At 41.5% G+C, this 20,989-nt stretch overlaps 1 protein-coding gene and 2 gene segments (V, D, J or C); all 3 read right to left on the reverse strand.

Annotated features, from left to right (window-relative positions):
* Nucleotides 1-2,132: 2,132 nt before the first annotated feature.
* LOC101170740 (uncharacterized) lies at nt 2,133-12,086 on the reverse strand. Its single transcript, XM_078941370.1, has 9 exons — nt 11,954-12,086; nt 11,530-11,878; nt 8,847-8,932; nt 8,493-8,777; nt 3,126-3,233; nt 2,684-3,019; nt 2,569-2,598; nt 2,386-2,492; nt 2,133-2,302 (listed from the first exon to the last, which is right to left on the reverse strand). Exons 1-9 carry the CDS (start codon nt 11,985-11,987, stop codon nt 2,276-2,278), a joined length of 1,362 nt encoding a protein of 453 aa, XP_078797496.1. The 5' UTR covers nt 11,988-12,086; the 3' UTR covers nt 2,133-2,275.
* Nucleotides 6,522-7,324, reverse strand: LOC144989127 (Ig kappa chain V region 3381-like). The segment is given in 2 exon segments: nt 6,522-7,025; nt 7,101-7,324. Coding segments are annotated over 2 exon segments (480 nt in total).
* A 1,047-nt stretch (nt 12,087-13,133) lies between the features above and the next one.
* Nucleotides 13,134-13,569, reverse strand: LOC105358010 (T cell receptor alpha variable 13-1-like). The segment is given in 2 exon segments: nt 13,134-13,456; nt 13,536-13,569. Coding segments are annotated over 2 exon segments (357 nt in total).
* Nucleotides 13,570-20,989: the final 7,420 nt, after the last annotated feature.

Raw genomic sequence — 20,989 nt, forward strand, 5'->3', positions numbered from 1 at the left:
GGCTGAGAAATGTGAGATTCTGCTTAGTTTAAATAAAAATAACAAAACAGTTTAAATTGTTTTTCCAGGTGAAAATTTCCAAAAGAGTAAAAGTTTAAAATAAAAAAGTTCAGATAAAAAAGATTTTAAATATATTTATCTAGGTGTTTTAAAAAGGTTTAAATAAAAGTATTTTTTAACTTCAACAGCTGGGATGACATGAATTCCGAAACTTAAACATGCGGTTGTCACGGCGACCCTCAGGTGACAGATGTGACACGTCTCTCTGCTTCCTGTTTACCTGAATTCAGAGCAAAGCAAACATGTTTTTCTGCCAAACAACAGGATCAAAACACAGAGGCTTTCATGACAAACAGGAGTCTAATTTCTAATTTCTCTCTATTCCTCAGTGTTTTTTCTGTTCAAAGTGATGCTAAATTAAGAGGAAATCTGGATTTAATGGTACGTTGAGAATTAGAGACATTTAGGGGTTAAGCAATAAATAAATAAATAAATAAAACAACCTTCCCCTAAACTGAAAGTATTTATTTTTGCTTAAAAAGCATAGAACTCTGCACTCAGATTAATTAAAATAATTAAAATTAGGCTTTTCTGCTGCTTATTGAACTCGTTCCATTAGCCTTAAGCCTCATTTTTAATAAAATAAAGGATTGCGTTCAACAAAAGCCGCTCCAGAACCATTTTGTGAATGTTTTATTTATCAGATAAGATAAAGTTTAGCTGTTGTCTTCCTAAAGCTGCAGATTTTGTCAACATTTGAACAAAATCTCTGATAACAAAAGGTGCAAGACTCGTTATTTTAATTATAACAACAAGATTTAGGAATCATGATTCTCCAGCTACCGTGTCTCACTACGGGAGGGGTCTGAATCTCAGCCTCAAGTGACTCTTTTAACCCTCCACTGAACAAAAATAAAATAATATTAGCACTAATACTTAGCATTCATTTAATTTAGATTAGGTTTTTACATTTGTGGCTCAGCACTCACAGAAAAGTAAAATAAACGGTAAAGTTTGCTGCAGACATAAACCACGAGGCTTTATCTGATCTATCATTCCTCCAGAATCAAAACTTTATTCTTCTCTGATCGCTCTTTTTATTTCAGGATTTTAAAGCCCATGTTCTTTTATGCTGCACACTAATGTTTATTTATTAAAATTTATTTACAGAAGGCTGTTTCTAAGAAGATTCATTTTAAATTTATCGTAAACTATTTCTGTTAAATCATAAACTAATAAATTCATTTTTAATATGTAGGGAAAAAGGATGACGGCCCACCAAAGGAGAGAAAATGTCCTTTCAAACCTTTAATGGGAGTTTGTTTGCTTCAGTGGGATGATCCCGATCAATGCATGGCTTTTATTTTGAAAGGAAGTCACACAAGCTTCTGTCAAAAATCATTTCTGTTTTTATTCTTGTCAATAAAGGAAGACATATCATTGTCTTCACTGCAAAGCAGCTCCTAGCAGGTTTTAAGAGCGAGAAAGAGGCCCAGAATTATCTTTTAGTATTAAAGGGTGACGAGCCGTGCATTATGGGAGTTTTCTCATTTTGTAGAAAGGAAAATTGAAGATGTTTTATCTTTTCTTCAAACTGATTCTTTGAACGATCAAATTTAAGTTAAAAGACTTTTTTTGTGCAAACATCCACGGTAAACAGCTGCCATGCGTTGTTGTCTCCTCGACGCCGGTTGATTTTTCCGCTTCGGTTGACACAGAAGTGAAACAGCTGTTTGCTCAGAGGTGTGTGCACGAGCGAGTGCACGGATGCAGCTGAGGCGGCGGTTCAATGGAAGCTTCCGGTGCAGGGGGGGGGAGCTGCAGGCTGCTCCGGACCACATCCTGCGCTCCGAACGCCTCTGCAGGTTTCATGTGCCGCCTCGACCTTTTCCTGTGCACAGAGCGCGGTGCACGCTTCCTGTTGCACCGCGCTCTGCATTGACAGCTTTTGAAGCAAAGGGAGGATCTTTCTGGTGCAGAAAGGCAACATGTTGATGCATGAAATCAGAGAAAAGTCTGACGTTAGAGTGGAAAAAGAAGCTGACGTTTTCCTCGCTGAGCTGTGATGATGGAAAATGTGTTTAATGGTGGAAGCTTTGGAAAGAGAAGATAAACAACTGTGACTCATGAAATCTGGTTAAATCGTTTTATTAAAAAGGAAAAAACAAGCCTTCAGTAAAATACCTTCTAACAAAATGTAACCGGAAGACAACATGAAATGGAGAAAGATGAAGCTATAGCTGTTCTGTGCACAGAAGAGGATGAAGGTCAGACTTCATTTTCTTCGTTTTTCACGTGAACTCTGCAAAACACAAAAGCCCAGAGTCACAAAAACACGGTTATTCTTTCCAAACATCACAGAATCGTTTTTTTTCTGTGACAGACCTGAAGCTTCCAGGCCACAAACCAGATGAAGGCTCCATAGATGCAGCTCTTCACGATGAAGATGATGTAGGAGAGCTTGGCGCTCTGAGTGACCCTCAGGTATTTGTCTGCAGACAGAAAGCATCAGATGAAACGGCAGCAGAAAGCAGGTCTGAAGAGTCCAAAGGGATGAAGATCCTGTACCTCTGCTCAGCTCCGTTCCTGATGGGCTTTCTGTCAGGAGGAAACAAAAACGCTGTCAGATGTTTTCTGTCCCCCAGAAGATCAGTTTAGACGTTTGTGCTGCAGAGAAACTCACTCTTAGCTTCACCGGTGATGCTGTCATTATGATATGTGGTTGTTGTTCCATTGAAGAAGCTGACACTGCAGACGAACTTGTTGTCTGAGGTCCACTCCTCAGAGGAAACGGTCAGCCGGCTGGTGATTCTGTAGGATGTGCCGTACCTCGTGGCGGCGCTGTCCGTCGCCACACCTTTGCTGACAGTTTTCTCATTAATCATCCAGGAGACGCTGACATGGTCCGGATAGAAACCAGACGCCACACAGACCAGGGTCTTTTTGCCGCTACTGCACTCCTTCTCAGAAGGTGAAAGAACCTTGACTCTAGTTGGAGCTGTGACGTTTATACCTGCTTCTGAAAGACGAGAGGAGAGAACAGACAGAGTCAAAGCAGGAACAGTTGAAGCTCCAGTTTGGCTTTGAAAACCCGCCGTCACTCTTCATGTTTCACCGGATCTCACCAAGAACCGTCAGCCTGGTTCCTTCTCCAAAATAGGCCTGATAGCTGCCTGAGCACACCGCCAAGTCACGCTTACAAAAACCCACCAAGCTGTTCCTGTTTGTGCCTCAGAAACGACACAAACGGGACAAAGTCCTTCTTCACTGCTCTCTCCTCACACCAATGTCCAGCCTTTTCAGGACAAGTCTCATTTTTAACATCCAAATCACACTTTCAGACAAAAGATTCAAGAAAACCTGCCTTTTTAGGGACAGCTTAACATGTATTTAGGCAATAGATACTAAAACACAACAAATAATTTGCATAATTTGCTTTTTAACTTCAGTTTTGACTGAAGATTTTTGCATTTTGACAATCAAATTCCAAATGGAACAAAAAACGTTTTGAAACTTTAAACTGAGAGGCGAGACTGTTGTCCTTTTCAATTTAACAACCGTTTTGTCATTTTCTTACCTAAAACCGTCAGTTTGGTTCCTCTGCCAAAGTAAGCGGGTTCATAGTTGGTCACGCTGAAAAACGGCTGCAGGAAAAGCTGCAGCTCAAAACTCCTGCAGCTTTTTCTGCAGCTCGCTTTGCTTCTCTTTTTTTTGGTCTAAACTTGACAGTTTGAGACACAAACTTTCACCAAACGTGAAATTTCAGAGCTTTTTAGAAGGATTTGATTAAAAATTCCTTTCGACCATCAAAGATAGGAGAGTTTTTCAGTGTTTTTTCTGTTTGTTCTGAAAGCTCTCACCTAAAACCGTCAGTTTGGTTCCAGCTCCGAAGTGAGCTTCACTCTGGTAATTCACAGTGTTTAACAGTGATGAGAAGAACTGATGAGATCAACCGTCTGGGCACAGAGCCAAATGTTTTCTATCTGCGGCTCCTTCACGACACAACACGTAAAACAGAACTTCTTTTGGGCCTTTTTAGCACCAAATGATGCTTTTTACCTTCTTCCACCAACTCAGAACTTCAGTTTCTTCCCTGATCTTTGAAAAACATTTGGTTTTTATCTATTGAGAGTCACAGAAAGAGCTGAGGAGCAGAGCTGCTGCAGGGTTTCTTACCTAAAACGGTGAGTTTAGTTCCAGCACCAAAGTAAGCCTCGTTGTAGGAGCACAGAGAGTCTGAACGCTGACAAAAACCCTTCCTGCTTCTTCCCTCTGACTCCTTACAGCTTCAAAAAGCAATGTGACCCGAACAGAAGCTGCACACAAACCCCCAGATCTGAGTCTTTGTCTGACACCGCTAACTTTTCTTCAGCCCAGTTCCTGAATTCTGTAGAAATGTCAACATTTTCTGCTTGTTAACTATTTATTTTCTCACTTTTATGAGATGTCTGAAGCAGAAACAGATGAGATTCTGGCTGGACACAAAATAAACAGTTTTTCCTTCTTTCCCCTTCATTTTTGATTTAAATCATAAGTATTTGAAGATGCAGATAGTCTTTTTTTTCCCAAAGAAAGGAAATAAACTCACTTTTTTTCTAAATCTTAATGTTTCTTCCCTTTACTTTACTTGAAAATGGTTCACAAACTATTTTTTTTCCCTTCCAGAAACAACAATAAAGCCGTCGTAGCTTCATTGTTTGGTTTTAAAGGTTTCATGAACAGAACTCACCCAGAACCGTCAGTTTAGTTCCCGGGCCGAAATAAGCTTCAGCATTGGCACAGCGCTTCAGCCCCAGGGTCAAAAGTACAGATCTCAGACAGTCAAGCGCCTGAGGGCCCCCACTCCATCAGAGCGACCCCACACCTCAGTAAAAAGCCCCAATGCTGATGTTTCTTACCTAAAACTGTTAACTTTGTTCCTGCACCGAAGAAAGCTTCATAACCAGAGTCACGGTGCAGGAGGTCAGTGCTTAAAGCCGCCTGACATGCTGCAGCGTTTTAGTCTACGTTTGGTCTGGACGAGTTCTTCTTCAGGAGAAAACCTTCACTTTTCTAGACCTGAGTTTTTGTCTGGAAAAAGGTTTACTCACCTAAAACCGTCAGTTTCGTTCCGGGGCCGAAATAAGCTTCATAATTGACACAGCGCTGCAGCTCGGTGTCAAAAAGTCTTCATCAGACTTCAACTGTAAACGCTGATGAATTCTGCAGCTCTCGATGCGCGGCTCATGCTAACTTTTCTAGAGTTTCCAGGACCCTTGACTCACCCAAAACGGTCAGTTTGGTTCCTTTTCCAAAGTAGGCTTCGTTAGCATTGTCACAGTGCAACATCTCTGAGCAGCAAACAGGTTTTCTACCAAACCGACTTTTCTGTCCAAACTGAGGCTCAAAGCAAAAGTTCTTCCATCAAATCTCAACTTCTAGAGAAATATTTACCCAGAACTGTCAACTTGGTCCCTGGGCCAAAGTGAGCGGGTTGAGTGTTGGTCACAGTGCTCCGAGTTCAGGTCAAAAACACAGATTGAACTATTTCTCCTCCTTTGAGCTCCAGCAGGTCCTCAGTTTGAGAGGGAAGCTGCAGGAACTGGGAGCAGAGAGCTCCGACTTACCCAGAACGCTGAGTTTGGTTCCTTTTCCAAAGAAAGCTTCACTTCCAGTGTCACACTGGATGTGTCCTGCAGCAAAAAGTCCCCAAACTGTCCCCAATCCTGCTGCTCAGACTCCCTCTGGAGCTCCAGAGGATGAGGAGGGTTTGGATGTGGAGGAAGATCTTCATCATTTCCACCTTTCTTTGCTTTCTCTGGAGGTTTTAGAGCAAACATCGGAGTGATCTTCATGTCCCCCAAAAGTCTTTTTTTGTCAAAGCTTCTGCATATAAAGTCACTTTTTGGTGGGCAGGTGTCCCAGCATCCTGCTGCCCCCCCAGGATCCAGATTTCTGCCCCCTCCCAGAGTCCCAGGCTGCAGGGAAGCGTCTGGAAGGCGTGAGGAGGTTTTTGTACGGCGCCTCTATGGGGTTGTATCACCGTGGCCCCCTGTCCCCACGGTGAAAATGCATCATACAAAAACTTCACGTCTCTCTGGGGCCCCCCCTCCGTGCTTCCCCCACCCTGCACCTCCATATCTCAGCCGCCATCAGCGCGAGTCTGTGGGAGCAGCTGCGCAGTCGGAGGGGGCTGCTGCTATTTCTGTGACAGAGGAGAGGAGAAGGTGATGTTTGACATCTCTGCTGCTCTCAGATCAGCAGCCAATCAGCTGTCAGACGGTCACATGACCCCAGAGGTCAACATCTGCATCAAGGTGCTTCAAAGTAAAAGCGTCTCCATGTGGAAACATGAAATGATCATGGAGTTTGATGAAATGATTCATTTTTTAGTCGGATGCAATCCCAGCAGGTCTGGGTGCTTGAACCACACAGAGATGATCTGGATGGTTTTTTTTGGGATGGATGCAGAATCCTAACGATGAAGCTCAGAAGAAGCTGTTCCGCTTTGGAGCTTCACTCCGCTGACAGCTGCTGTTTTATCAGAGAGGATCAGCTTCAAACAGAAACTCAGAGTCACTTCCTTCACATTTATGAACAGAAGGTTAGAGTTTTCAGTTTCAGCAGCGTTTTTATCTCGTCACAGAGGATCTTCAGATTTCAGAGGATCTCTCTTGTCGCTCCTCTTGCTTCTCCGCTGAGGTTGTTGTTCAGGTGCAGAGACTTTCTGACACACTGTGCTCTACTGGAAGCACAGAAGTACACGGCTGCGTCTGCGGCCTCCACGGCCTGCACCTGCAGGGAGGACGCCAGCACCGTGGGCCGGGACGCGCTGTACTTGGATCCGTTGAAAGGAGCTTCGACGTTCGCACTTAATGCTCCAGGAGAATACACCAGCAGCTCCATCCTGCCGCCGCCCTGCTGTCGGTACCAGAACATGTAGAAGAACTGGCTGTCGTCCTGTTTGCAGGTCAGAGTCACAGACGGATCTCCGTCCCGCCCAAAAACAGAAGAAGGCTGCTGGATTTCAACACCATGACAGAAATCTGGAAAACAAAAAAACAACTCCATAAAAAAACAAAAAACATTTACATTTAAAGTGGAAGGTTAAATGTTTTTACCAGAGAAGATGAACGCTGCGATCAGGAGCAGCTCCATTTCTACCCATGAAGCACCAGTTCTGATGAGCTGATGGCTTCTTCTGCTGGAGGTCATCTGAGGTTTCTCTGAAGAAGCCCCCTACAGGCCGTCGAGCTTCACTGCAGCTTCTGGAAACTTGTTTTTTGTGGCTTTTGTTGTTTGTGATTGTGTTCATGTTGTGTTTGGATTGTGTTTTCATTCACACGTTCACATCAAGCAGACACAAGAGATTCTGTTTAGGTCTTTATTCTTGGTCTATTTAAATCACAGCTTTTTCAAAACTTTTGGTGTCTTCTCTGTGTTTATTGATACTTTATAGTTTGGTAAGTTTTGTGTTTTGATGCCTGGAAGCTGTTCCCTGCTGAATTTAGTCCCTCCACAGCCACCGTACCTTAAAGGAGAAACTGAAACTGAAAGTGATGCACTGCAAAAACTGAATCTTAAGAAAGTAAAAAGACCCGAATTTCAAGAAAAAAATGATTTATTTTCTGTCTTGCAAGAAAAAAAATCTTAGCAAGAAAGTTTTTCAATTGCAAAATAATCTTAGTTTAAGAAAAGCTTTCTAATTTGTAGAATTTATTTTTCAAAATAAGAATTCTTGGGAAGACCTTTTTTCTTATCCCATTGTAGGATTTTTTGCTTATTCAAAGTAAATGGTAAATGGCGTAGACTTATATAGCGCCTTTCTTCCTACAAGGACAAAGTGCTTTACAGTCACACACACATTCACTCACTGGTGGTCACTCCGCTGCCAAACACAGACACCTGCCTACCACCAGAGGCAAGGTGGGGTTCAGTGTCTTGCCCAAGGACACTTTGACTCATGGGCGTGCAAGGCAGGAATTGAACCTGCAACCTTACGATCATGGGGTGACCGCCCTACCGCTGCACCACGGCCGCCCAACTGGGTAAACATTTCTGACTTATTTCTGAGAGTCAAGTTTTCACCGAGTGTTCAATGAAACATATGAAGAATAAATAAATACTATTCATGAAGAAAAGATCATCAGAACCAGAATCACTCCGTCCGTCTGCTGGACCAGTCAGAGACAGAGATTCTGGGTCTGGGATCATCTGTAAAAAACTAAAAAAAGATTCCTCTCCACAGTGAAGCATCCACCCTAAACAGTCCCCCCCCCCAGCCAGTTTAATCTTCTCAAATATACAAAAAATCCAGAAAGACTTCAATGAAAATGGTGTTTTTAACAAGTTCTTTGTTCTGACGGTGGAGGGCATGCATACGTAACACGAAGTGCTTTACATGATAACAATATTCGCCAAAAGAAACAAAACAATCAATCAGACCACAGCCCCCACAGCTGCCTGGGGGGCTGTGGTGTTATTTGTGTGACTGTAAGCTGTGACTGCATCACTGTGACGAGCAGCGCAGAAGTAGATGCTGCTGTCGTCCTCAGACAGGTCATGGATTTGAAGGGTGAAGTTGTTCTTAGGTCCATCGATGGACGCCCTAAAGTGGTCCTTTGTTTGTTCATATTCGGTCAGCAGCAGCTGGATTGGAGCTCCGGGTCGGTTCTGTCGGTACCACAGTATGGTGAAGCTGCTCATGCTGAGGCCCGGACCCATTTGACACTCCAAGGCCACGGAGGCTCCAGGCGGTGAAAGCAGATCCACAGACTGAAGGATCGAAACTGAGAGAGCTGCAGAACAGGAAGAACACAACGTTAGAACGTCCGACGAACAAATGTTTGTGGCGCCACAGAACCCACCTGAGTGTGTCAGAACCGAGAGATAAACCACGGCGGCAAACATGCTGCTGCTGAGCTGCATCCACACGACAATGATGCAAACGTCTCTGACGGAGGAGAAAAACAACACCAGGTCACATGACGCAGGCCAACTTTACCGCCATTTTCCCCAGGCATCAATTGATGCTGCAGACCCACTCATGATTCATTCCTCATGTCTGGAACATCACCCATGGATTAATGATTACTCTGAAGGTGGAAAGAAAGGCATGAGATGGCAGCAGCAGTATCCTCCTGGTTTGTTGCTGTAGAAAGACAGCTCAGTTTTACGTAGAAATAGATTCTAACAGTTCTAAAGTCTTTTTTTGGGGGGTTAAACATCTGAGGTCTGACCCACCAACACGCCTGCCTGACAGGACGGGTTTGACTTTGCACTACAGGAACGCTGCTTCTCTAAATGGAGACGCGAGGAAGCTGCAGCTCTGAGACTGGATGAAGATGTTGGTTTGATCCAAAACCACATCCTCGTGATAAAGCGGCGTTCAGAGCGCTCTGCCTCCACCTGTCGGCTGAATCCAACCAGCGTCATTTCACTCTCATTCTGCTGGATGAACATCTGATAGTCTGACAAAGAATCTACAGACGTCTTCCAACGGTATTCAAGCCTCTAAACTCAATAAACTTAGACGTTTTCCCAGAGGAATCCATCGAACATCAGCTGTTTCTTGGTCTGTTCCAATGATTCCTCACCTTTGAGCTCGTTTAGTGGATACATCTGTAAAAGTTCACACACTGTCTGTCTACAACCATAACCATAACATGATGTTTAGACACAACGTGTCTGTTGAGTCTAAAACGTTGGATCATTTTGAACGTTTTGTTGAATTGAAATAAATGTCTAAACTTGTCCAGAATTCAGGATGGATTCTTCTGCAGTGGTTCTCCTTTTTCAAAAAGACAGTTTTTGTCGGCCTAACTGAAGAAATCCTGTTTCTCACATCTTTGCTCGGCTATCATTAACATAGGGAAACAGTGAGAGAAGCTGCAGAGTTCAGTTAGAATCTCCAGAAGGTCCTTCTCCTTTTTCATTCCGTCAGCAGGTCCACATGTTCTCTCAGTTCCTGATGGTTTCTGGTAGCTTCTGGTTGGATTGAACACATCCTGTTTGTCCTTCTGATCTGCTGAACTCTGCTTTTAGCTTGTGCTGGAATGGATGAGCCTGAAGGTCAGGATGGGAGTCGTCATGCTCCAAGCAGGACCCTGGAAGTCTTTGTGGAATTTGGCTTGGACCGCTGAACTCTGTGCCAGAATAAAGGTCAGGACAAACCAAACCCTGATGTTTATGATCTTTTGCAGGTTTGATCTTTGGGTTTTTTGTATCTTAGGCACTTGGGGTCATCTAGACCCACTAGACAGTGCTCTGAACCTTTTTTCTTCAATGATTTGTGATCTTCACTGGTGTCCATGGATTACATGAAATCTTTCCACCTTTATCCACCTTTGTCATGGTGGGGAGAACACGTCAGTGGTCATCTTGACCCTATAGGATAGCACCAGGTTTAAACCTGCAGCTCTGCAAAACACCTTCCATTGTCATGGTGGCGTCTGAGTTTCAGGAGCTGAAGGTGTTCTGTCCATCTCCAACGACCTGCCTTCAAAGCCTTTTTCTCCATTTCTTTTGGTGATTGTCTTTGAAATCCAACCAAAATCTTTCCAATCTTCCAAAAACCCACTAAAGGAAAAGAGGAGATCTGGTTGTTTAAATTTTTGGAATTCTTTTCCTTTATCTATCCATACAGATAGCTAGCTAGCCAGCCGGGGCTGGCTAGCTAGCTATCTGTATGGATAGATAAATCTAGAGAAAATCTATCTATCTTCTATCTTAAAGCTATTTATTTTTGTGGCTCTGGTCTGTGTTGGTTGTGAAGCTTTGCTGACACGTCTGTCCATTCTGCCCGGGTTTGATTCCTTTCTACCCCATTCTCTGTCGTCGGTTCCATGACGACCATCAGGCTCTGAAGGTTCTTCACCTCCTGGTTCTGATCCTGATCTCCAGACGATCAGACCGATGTTCTGGAGTCCAACCGTAAACTGTGGGGGTTCATGGATCTGTCATTACAAGGGAACACGACTCTCAGTCAGGACAGGTAAAGCCTGGGGGGGTTTGATGAGAGGTGTGGACTCCTGACCCCCCCACAACCCAAACCACAGACAAGCCTCAGAGATCACATGACAGAGACGCTGCATGTTTTCAGATGGGATAAGTGGATGCTGTTAAAAATTGAGCGCATGAGATCACCTCTTGAGAGCAGAGGTGGAGCGGTCGACCTCTAAAGGTCATGGGTTTGGTTCCCATCTGGCCTAATGAAGTGTCTTTGGGCCATGTTGCTCCTGATGGTCTTGTCATGGCCGCTCTTCCACCACAGACATGACTTTTAACTTTTCAATGAAGAAAAAGTTGAGATTTTTCTGTTTTTTTCAGCAAATCTTTTTTGTTGTTGAACACTGGAATCCAAAATTCAATCCACCAGGCATCCTCTCCTCCTCTCTGCACTAAACTCTGGAAACTCCTCACAGAGGAGGCGACAGCCTCTTGTCAGATGATCAGCTGTGATAAGAGGAGCTGCTCACCGTGGAGGCGGGACCTCTCTTTACCCGCAGGAGCAACAGGAAGAGGCCATTGCAGGAGGTTTTTGTTCAAGGCTGTGGGTCTTTCAGGTAGTGTGCCTCCCTGACTGCACAGATATACTCCGCCGTGTGTTCGAGCGCCTTCAGGCCGCGGATGGAAAGGTAGCCTTTTTTCTCCTTTTCATTCAAGTCTCCCCCCAGTAAGAAATTCTTCTTGAACGGCTCCTCTACGCTGTCGTTGAGGAACTGTCCATAGCCGTATCCGATGAGTTTGAGGGCGTCGTCTCCGGGCGAACGCTGGTACCACAGCATCACTCGGAATTCTGCCTGTGCATGTGAGCAGAAGAAGCGGGCCTCTTCCCCCTCCCTGTGAAGAGCATCAGCTGGAGTCTGGTTGATGTGAAAGCTCAGGCAGAAACAGAAACCTACGGGGATCACAAAAACTCAGCTTTCTTTGGTTTAACAGAAGGGCTGCAGGTGAGAGACAGAGTCCACATTACCCGTCAGGTGACCGAGAAGCAGAAACACAATCATTCTGGCTCTTCGTCTGTGGTGATGATGATGGTGGTGACTTGTCTGCTCACGAAAAACAACAGCAGAGGCAAGGCAGGAGGAAATGATGTCAGAGTCACATGACGAACTCAGATGGAGGACGGGGTGGCTGAAGAAGTCGTCAGTGGTAAAATAAACTGCTTCAGTCTGATGGGAGGAGCTTAAGTCACTGAAACGTCAAACTGCATTCTTATTTCCGCCCGTCCTGTAATGAAGGACAATTCACCGTGAAACCCCCCCTCCCCCGCATGAGCTGATGACATCACAGCCAGAATAACAAACGAAATGATGACATCACGACAAGAAAAACTCTAGAACTGGTGACATCACAGCAAGAGACACTGTCAAAAAAATGAATGATGCCACAAAAACAACCTCCAAATCCACCAGCAAAACCAAAACACACAACAGGGACATCCGACCGACGTTTAGAAATTATTATGGGATGGCCACAGGACCTACAGCTTGGTGGCCATTTAGTGTCAAAGTGTTGAATCTGGTGATTTTCACATTTTCTCACAATATGGCGAGGGGGGGGCGTTTGTTCGAGTGATCTTCCACAAAATGTCACACAGACGTCCTCCTTTTTCAGGAATGCTGGAAACCTGCAGATAAGCCGGTGGGTTTGATTGTTTCCTTTCCTAAAGGATCAGTTGAATTTAGTTTTTTTTATTTTATTTTACATGTAATTTAGGAATCCTAATGTTTCTCTGAAGGAATCCTGGTAACTTGAAGAACAAGGTCAGTGATCGACAAACATTTTACAAAATAAAAGCTGCTTTTCTCCTAAAAACTTTCTGTTTTTTCCTGGCTTGGTGTCTGCAGGTGAGAAGACTTCCTGCAGTTATTTGTGATGAGAATGAGCCCCCTGCTGGTGAAACCGAGGGGAAAAAAAGCAAACTTTTTATTTTAAAGAGTACTTTTGCATGACCTTTTTCAAATTATTTCTATGTTTTAGGAATTTTGTTTTCCACCATTAAAAGGAAAAAGAAAAGTGAGGCTGAGAGAAGGAGCACGAGTTGATTCTGATGCACATCGATTAAATCTGAGGTCAACCACAGAAGCAGCTGCTTGAAGACCAAAGTCCCTGAGATGTTAAACAGTTTTTGTCACCAGCAGAGGTTCTTTTCATCGCCGTGCTCTGCTCGCTGCGCAGAAGTAAACGGCAGAGTTTCCCGTTTCTGCAGCCGTGATGCTCAGAGATCCGGTTTTGAGCGTGTTCACACTCAGATCTCCAGCGATGGTGAAAGTCTTCTCATACTTTTCTTCCATTTTCTGTTCCTTGTAGTTCAAATACCCGATGAGGTCCATGTCTGTGCGTCCGGGCGTCTGCCGGTACCAGAGCATCACCCTGAAGTCACTCTTGTCGTAGCTGCAGAAAATCTGCACTTTTTTCTTTGCGTCTGTGATTTCAGATGAACTTTGATGAACCTCAACGTTCAGGCAAAAACCTGGAGGCAGAAAAGCAGGATTCATCAGGAGAACACCCTTTCAAAGTAAAAGAGAAAAACAATGTTGGTAGAAAATTACCCAGCAGGCTAAAGAAAATGAGCCGGCAGATCATTTCAGAAAAGACACGTTTGAATCTGACTCTAAAAGGATGAGTGACAAACAATCAGCTGTTTGCTGAACGAGACCAGAGCTGGAAATGATGGAGACAGACTCACAGGGAGGGAGGAGTCTATTCACTGATGAATAAAATCTACATCTGTTCAAAAAAACAGACCAAGAGTTTGATTTAAATAAAAATATCCAGGATGTTTGCAGGATATTTCTGTAACAAACAATGTAAAGAATGACAGAATGTGCAGAACTCTGGAGAGTCAACCTGCAGGGTCAAATTTAGCCGCTGCTGTTTTCCTGTTTTGATTAAAGAACAAAACAAAATAACTTTATTTGTTTATTTTATGATTAGTATATTTGTATTTTTTGGCTGCTGTGAAATGCTGCTACCCCAAAATAAATATAAATCAAAACAAAAATCATCAAATTAACTTTAAAGCCCAAAAGTAAATATTTCTTGGGTTCTCCACGGTTAAAAGAAAAAAACAAAAAGATAAATTGCTCGTTTCTACTTTCATTCACAATTCTATTGTTAACTTGTTGTAGTTATAATGTAAACCTATTAGATTAATTAATATAGAAGTAATATAAAATATCAATACAGTAGAAAATATGATCTAAACACAAAAAAAACCAAAAGGTAAATAAATAAACATTTATTTACTAAACTCCAACCTAGAAGGTAAAACCATAATTGTTGGTGTTCCTCAGGGTTCTTTACTCGGACCAGTTCTTTATAGTAATACAATTAGATACAAGCTAAATAGAAGCTAAACATTTAATCAAGTTAGAAATAAAAAAGGGAATCACAAAGGGATCACATGAAATAAAAACACAAAACAATTTAGCAAATATTTTAAGAAGAATTAAGGAAAAACACGTGCTTGTTAATGAGGAAGTAGATTATTTAAAAAGGAGCAAAGACAAATTTTAAAATGGAAACACTGGCAGAGGTAGAATAACTTTATGGAATAATTCAAATACAAGATGTTTGGATTATAGAAGCTGTCTGGAGCCTAAAAACCACAGATGATTGAATTGTTATCACGTTTTTGGAGGGTTTCTTCATCACTGTGGTACCATGAGCTGCATAAGGAGTGAGAAGCAGCTGAAGCTTTAAGGTGGACAGGAAGTGATGGAGAACCTGCAGCAGCTTGGTGGGAGGAGCTTACTCCAAAAGAAAACAAGAACTTCTTCTGTCAGTTTTTCTCTTCAGTGACAGGAAATCCTTTTAGAGGCATGAAGAGCAGAAATGGTTTGAGGACCTCTTGCTGTCTTCATGCGTGAACATTACATTTGGGGTTCCATTACCACGCTGGGACCCTGTGATTATGTGTGTGGAGGGTTTGGGGTCTGAAGAGGTGACAGGACTGACGATGATGAAGATGGACCTCCTGGTGGCAGCAGAGAGAAACCTTCTGAAGGTCTGATGTCTATTTTTCATCGTTTTGTGTGAAATTACACCTGAGTGTATTTCTATTGTGGGGTTTTAGGGCCACTATGATAGAAGAAAAATAAACATGAAAGAAAAGCTGTAAAATTATGACAAAAAAGTAGAAATATTTTACATGAACGAATTTGTAACGTTTTGAGAAAAAAAGTCAATTTTTTGAAAACAAAGTGTTAAAATCATATGAAAAAGGGATTACATTTCAGGAGAGTAAAGTCTCAGAAAATTGAATGTAAAAAGTTAAACATTTTCAAGAATAAAGTCATAAGTTTGGGTTTCAAAAAATTCATAATTTTCCAGGGAAAGGTTGTGTTTTTTTGAAGAAAATGTTCAACAAAGACAATCAAACTGTTGAATTTACAATTCAAAGGAATGGAAATCACACCGCTCAACAATCTCATTAATCTGCTTTGAATAACAATGTTTCCTGGAATTACAACTTAAAAAAACACAACTTTTTTCTTTTAAAATTATTGCTTTTAAATCACAAGTATAGAATTTTAATTTGCATATTGATTTGACTTTTTGCTGACAATTTTACTACTTTCTTCCTTATAATTTTATGACTTTGTTAACATAAATTTATTTTAAAAAATGTATGGTAGCCCTTTTATTTCAAGTTTTCCTTGTGATAGTATGACCTTTTAAATCAGAAATTAAAAATATTCTTTTCATAAAAATTGATTTTACAACTTTTTTCTCGTAGATTTTGACCTCGTGATTTTATGACTTTTTATTCATAATTTTACATCCTTATTCTCATGAATTTCTTTATTTTCTCTCATTTTGGACCTATAGGCATACACTTCTTTGTATTTTTTTCAAAGAAACATGACTTTTTTCTTGTAAAATATGTATTTTTTATTTTTGTAAAATTTTTAAACTTTCTTTTTGTAAAATTGTGACTTATTTTATAATTTGACTCTCAAGCATTTATTTATTTCCTTGGTGGTTCTAATTCTCCGGCAGTAATGCTTATTCATTCATTCTAACAGCATCAAACCATGGAGGCAGCTGCTTCAGGCTGAAAGTTTCTGTGGTTTTATAAAAGCTTTTAGCAGTTTTTGTCACGTTCACAGATGATCTTCATCACTGTGCTTCTCGAGCTGCACAGAAATAAACTGCAGAGCTATTCTGTTCTGCTTTCTTGATCATTAGAGATCCGTTCTTTGCCGTGTTCCCACTCAGATCTCCAGAAATCTTGTAATCTTCTTTATATTCTTCTTCCATTGTTGCATCCTTGAAATACAAATATCCGATGATCTTCATGTCTGTGTGTCCAGGCGTCTGCTGGTACCAGAGCATCACTCTGAAGTCTGTTTTGTCATGGCTGCAGAAAATCTGAACCGGGCTGGTTTCTTCTATGATGATGTCTGATGGATCCTGACGAACCTCAAGACCAAAAGTAAAACCTAAACCGAGGAAGAGAAGTAATTTAAAAAACATGTCAGAAACATAGAAATCCAAATTTTCAGATCATTACCCAGAAGGCAACAGAAGGCGAGCAGACGGACGGGTTTTTCTTTTTCTAGCATTGCACCTTTGAGGCTAAATGTCTGAAGTTTTGTCTGAGTTGTTGGTGAACTTTAGAGATTCTCTGTTGATGACAAGAATCTGTGATTCAAAAATGAAAGTGAGGAAGAGTCTGAGTCCATGCTTAAATAAACACAGCCTGGTGGGCGGGGCTTGATCAGTCTTTGTGTTTGTCTCATACGCTCTGCTATCTCATCAGTGATGATGACTCCTGATGAAGAAAAATAAGTTTTCAATAATTTTTTAAATCCTCTGGATGAAAAATCAGCATCACTTTTTACCTGTTTATAGATTTCAATTACACGTAAATATTCAGAGGCTTTAGAAGATTAGTTTTGCCTTTTCTACGACAATTCTGGTGCCCCAAAGAGGAGTAACAATGACAGAAATATTCTTCAAATAATTTTTTCTGATTTTAAAAAGTTTATTTTTAAGGAATCTGCAGAATTTGATCATTTATTTATATTCTCATTTAGATTGTCATCATTACTGCCATCTGCAGGTGAACACAAGATTTTCATCCACAAGGGGGGTATTCCAGAAAGCAGGTTATGCTAGCTCCCACAGTAAGTTTGAGGCTAAAGAAGTTGATAACCTCAGCTTTCGGTTCCAGAATGGAGGTATGTTTCAGGATATGTCAAGTTGCCATAGCAACTCATGCTCTGAACATAACCTGGGGCCTCATTTATAAACATTGCGTACGCACAAAAGAAGGCGTACGCCACTCTCTACGCAATAGTTGAGATTTATAAAAAGCAAACTTGACTTCACAAAACAGGTCTTAAAAATAACAGCCGACACGAACACCCCTTTGATCGATCAGCAGTGAAACAAAAAAAAAAATCAAACGAAAATTTCAACAGAAATTCAAATGAACACTTATTTGCAAAAAGAAAAGTGAAATATGTTCTGCAATATTGGCATGTTGTGCAATTCATCCTCATAAATAATATAGTTAACAGAACGAAATAATGTACAAAACTGATATTCTCGTCAATGTGTCCATCTGGCGGAGCAGAGATAGGTGCAATCAGACAGAGAGATGGATAGATAGAGGGAGATGCATTAATTGTCCACTAGGGAAAGTTGTTTTCATGGTAAAACATTTCTTCATAAGCCACAGAATTATGGTATTCATGCATATGCCTTTAGTTTGTTTTATTTTTGATAAAACAATGTATGGCGTATGTCTCAACCATTCAGAAAGCAACAAGAAATTACATTTGCGCTGAACAATTTCCCATTTCCACGTCGATTATTACCGACATCTGTAGCTTGTCAGATGTAATTAAATGGATAGAAATAAAATGCCCCATCACAATGCGTAATGACACACAATGGCTGATCTTGCGCTCTTAGAAGATGTGGCAAATGGAAGAATTCGGAGTGAACGCATCTTTAGACAGCAAGAAAACTTGCTGGCAAACGAGGACGAGTGGCTTATGAGCCGGTTCTGACTTCCTCGAGCCGTCCTGTTGGACCTCTGCGGGCTTTTGGGGGTGTGTCACCCGGTGCATCTGGCGCGTCGGCGTTCCCCCTGCGCCTCAGTCACCACTCCACTTAAGGGATTCCCCAATTATTGCCGCCAGTCTGTCATCAAGAGGGGTCAGCTGCGATGTCCCCCCCCCCGTGGCAGACACACTCTGGCGATGCAGCGCTAGACGTTTTTTCGCCTCGACTTTGACGTCCGACCATTTCTGTTTTATTTCGGCCACGGTCCGAGGTTGTGAGGCTACAGCATTTACGGCGTCTGCCACCGTTTGCCGCTCACGTGCCTTTTTGCCATTAGTAATGCCCACACTGTGCCCTCCAAACAACACTTTTCTCCTGTTTTCCACCTCGCCAATGATAACTTCTACTTCACATCGAGTGAAGTTCCGTTTTTTTGATTTCCTCTCTGTGTTTGCCATGGTTTCGCAATCAATGAATATTCATTTGTGGGCGTTTCACGGACTATTTATGGGCAACTATGGGCGTGTCATGAAGCCGCAAAAGCTGCACTGCATTTAGAATTGGTTGTGATTTATTAAGGGAAAGATGCGTAGGATGTGCGTGCGCATGGTTTTATAAATCCGAATATTTCTGTGCGTACGCACGTCCTATGTTTCATCCGTACGCCACTTCTGACGCAAATCCTACGCAAAGTTTTATAAATGAGGCCCCTGGTGTGTAGCAGGTTTAGTTGAAGGTTAGTTTGTTTTCAGAGAGGTGAAGCAGCATGGCGTGTCCATTTGAAGATGATTTAGTGGATGAAGATAATACTTTTCCACCATGAGAGGCTGATAAGACCACATATGGATGTTGGAAAGATAAACTTTTTTACTTTGATCTAACTTAATTATTTGCTTCAGTTAAGATAAATCATTTTTTTAGGTAAGTCAGATTAAAAATAACACGTAGTTATCAGACAGTTATTTTACTTTCATTCAAATTAATTCAAATAAGTGGCTGTAACTTTGGTGCTGCCGTTAAATCACACCGCAAGGGATTGTGGGATACCATTCCCTTTGCCTGTCTGGACGGATTTGGGTTTAAGTGTGGGTTTTTGACCAATTGTGTTTAGTTGTTTGGCTGTTTTACTGGGTTTTGTCTAGTTGTTTTGTCCTGTTATGTTTAATTCTTTCTGCACCATGAGTGAGAGGGAGGGAGAGGATGATGAGATTATTTAACACCCCTAGTGCAAATCACAGCATTGTCAAAGTTGGAGAAATGATAAAGGATTTGGCGGTTCATTTTGTAAATCTATATTATTTCATTCATTTTATAGTAATAAAAAATAGTATATCTGCAGGCTCAAACTTAGACATATGAGAGTTCAAAAGGAACAATAAATTAATGGAAAAACAGTTAATTGAATTGGAGTTAATTAGATAAATATTTAAGTTTCAGTTGTAAAAACAAATTGAGTTGGATAGACAAAAGAAATTAGGTTGAATAAATTTAACTCAATTATTTGTTACCAATTGAATTAATTCATTTAAGTTGGATTATATGTATATATATATATATATATATATATATATATATATATATATATATATATATATATATATATATATATATATATATATATATATATATGCGTCACAATGAAAATAGAAATGAGATAGAAACTCGTGCTTTTACTTTGTTTTTTTTTCTCCACGCAGAAACTCTTTCTTTTGCTGATGATGCAGCCGTGTTACTTTTTTTGATGGGCGTATAATCTTCATACGCTGTTGTGGGTACCGGATCGACTTGGGCTGCCGGATGTTCTCGACTGTAACACCAGTTGGACAAACTACTAAGCGAGCGATTTTACGTTTAGCGATTTTACTACTTAGCGACGTTGTACCCATCTAAGGAATTTTTGAGGATTCGTTTTGGGTTTGAAGAGAATGACTGCAGTTTTTGTTTGAATGACATTGAGACGGTGGATCATTTATTCTTTAACTGTGGAATCGCTCGCTAAGTAGTTTGTCCAACTGGTGTTACCGTCGAGAAATTCCGGCAGCCCGAGTCGATCCGATACCCACACCGTCATTAAAATCTCAGACTCCGTCTCACTGAAGTATAGAGATCTCTTTTTTTATCGCCACGTATTTCCATGGTGACTCCGAAAATCGGCGATGCATTGAGAATGTCTTTACTTGCTGTGGACGTGCATTTACCCAGGGTTACCAAGTGGAGCGTAATTACGCTAACTCATCTCCCGTCTTTTGGAACCGACATACCCAGAGTAAGCAAGTTCAGGCAGATTTCAGCCAGAGTTCAACCTTAAAGTCAGGCTAGTTTAAACGTGCTTCATGGAATGCCCCCCTGGTGGATAAAATTCACGGATAATAAAAACTTTCTCTGAGCTTTTGAGGCTGAGAAAATGATCATGCAGTGATTCTGAATGAAAATAATTGAACTGAAATCAAACCACACAAGCAGCTGTGTGGAGCCAGAAAACCACAGACGATGAAGCATCGCCAACAGTTTTTGTCACGTTCACAGATGATCTTCATCACTGTGCTTCTCGAGCTGCACAGAAATAAACAGCAGAGCTCTTCTGTTCTGGTTTCTTGATCATTAGAGATCCGTTCTTTGCCGTGTTCCCACCCAGATCTCCAGAAATCTTGTAATCTTCTTTATATTCTTCTTCCATTGTTGTTGCGCTGTAATGCAAATATCCGATGATCTTCATGTCTGTGTGTCCAGGCGTCTGCTGGTACCAGAGCATCACTCTGAAGTCTGTTTTGTCATGGCTGCAGAAAATCTGAACCGGGCTGGTTTCTTCTATGATGATGTCTGATGGATCCTGACGAACCTCAAGACCAAGAGTAAAACCTAAACCGAGGAAGAGAAGTAATTTAAAAAACATGTTAGAAAATTACAAATCCAAATTTTCAGATGATTACCCAGAAGGCAACAGAAGGCGAGCAGACGGACGGGTTTTTCTTTTTCTAGCATTGCA

The sequence above is a fragment of the Oryzias latipes genome, chromosome 22, assembly GCF_053564925.1.
Source record: "Oryzias latipes strain Hd-rR chromosome 22, Olatipes_Hd-rR_3.1".
NCBI lineage: Eukaryota > Metazoa > Chordata > Actinopteri > Beloniformes > Adrianichthyidae > Oryzias > Oryzias latipes.

Bases quoted from the DNA above. Each gene is read 5' to 3' on its own strand.
- LOC101170740 (XM_078941370.1), bottom strand. From the start codon at position 11,987: ATGATTGTGTTTCTGCTTCTCGGTCACCTGACGG. The intron at 8,933-11,529 runs GCCTTGAACAAA...CTCCTCCGTCAG, and splicing joins CACTACCTGAAAGACCCACA to AGACGTTTGCATCATTGTCG. The intron at 2,303-2,385 runs GTCTGTCACAGA...TGTGTTTTGCAG, and splicing joins TTGTGGCCTGGAAGCTTCAG to AGTTCACGTGAAAAACGAAG.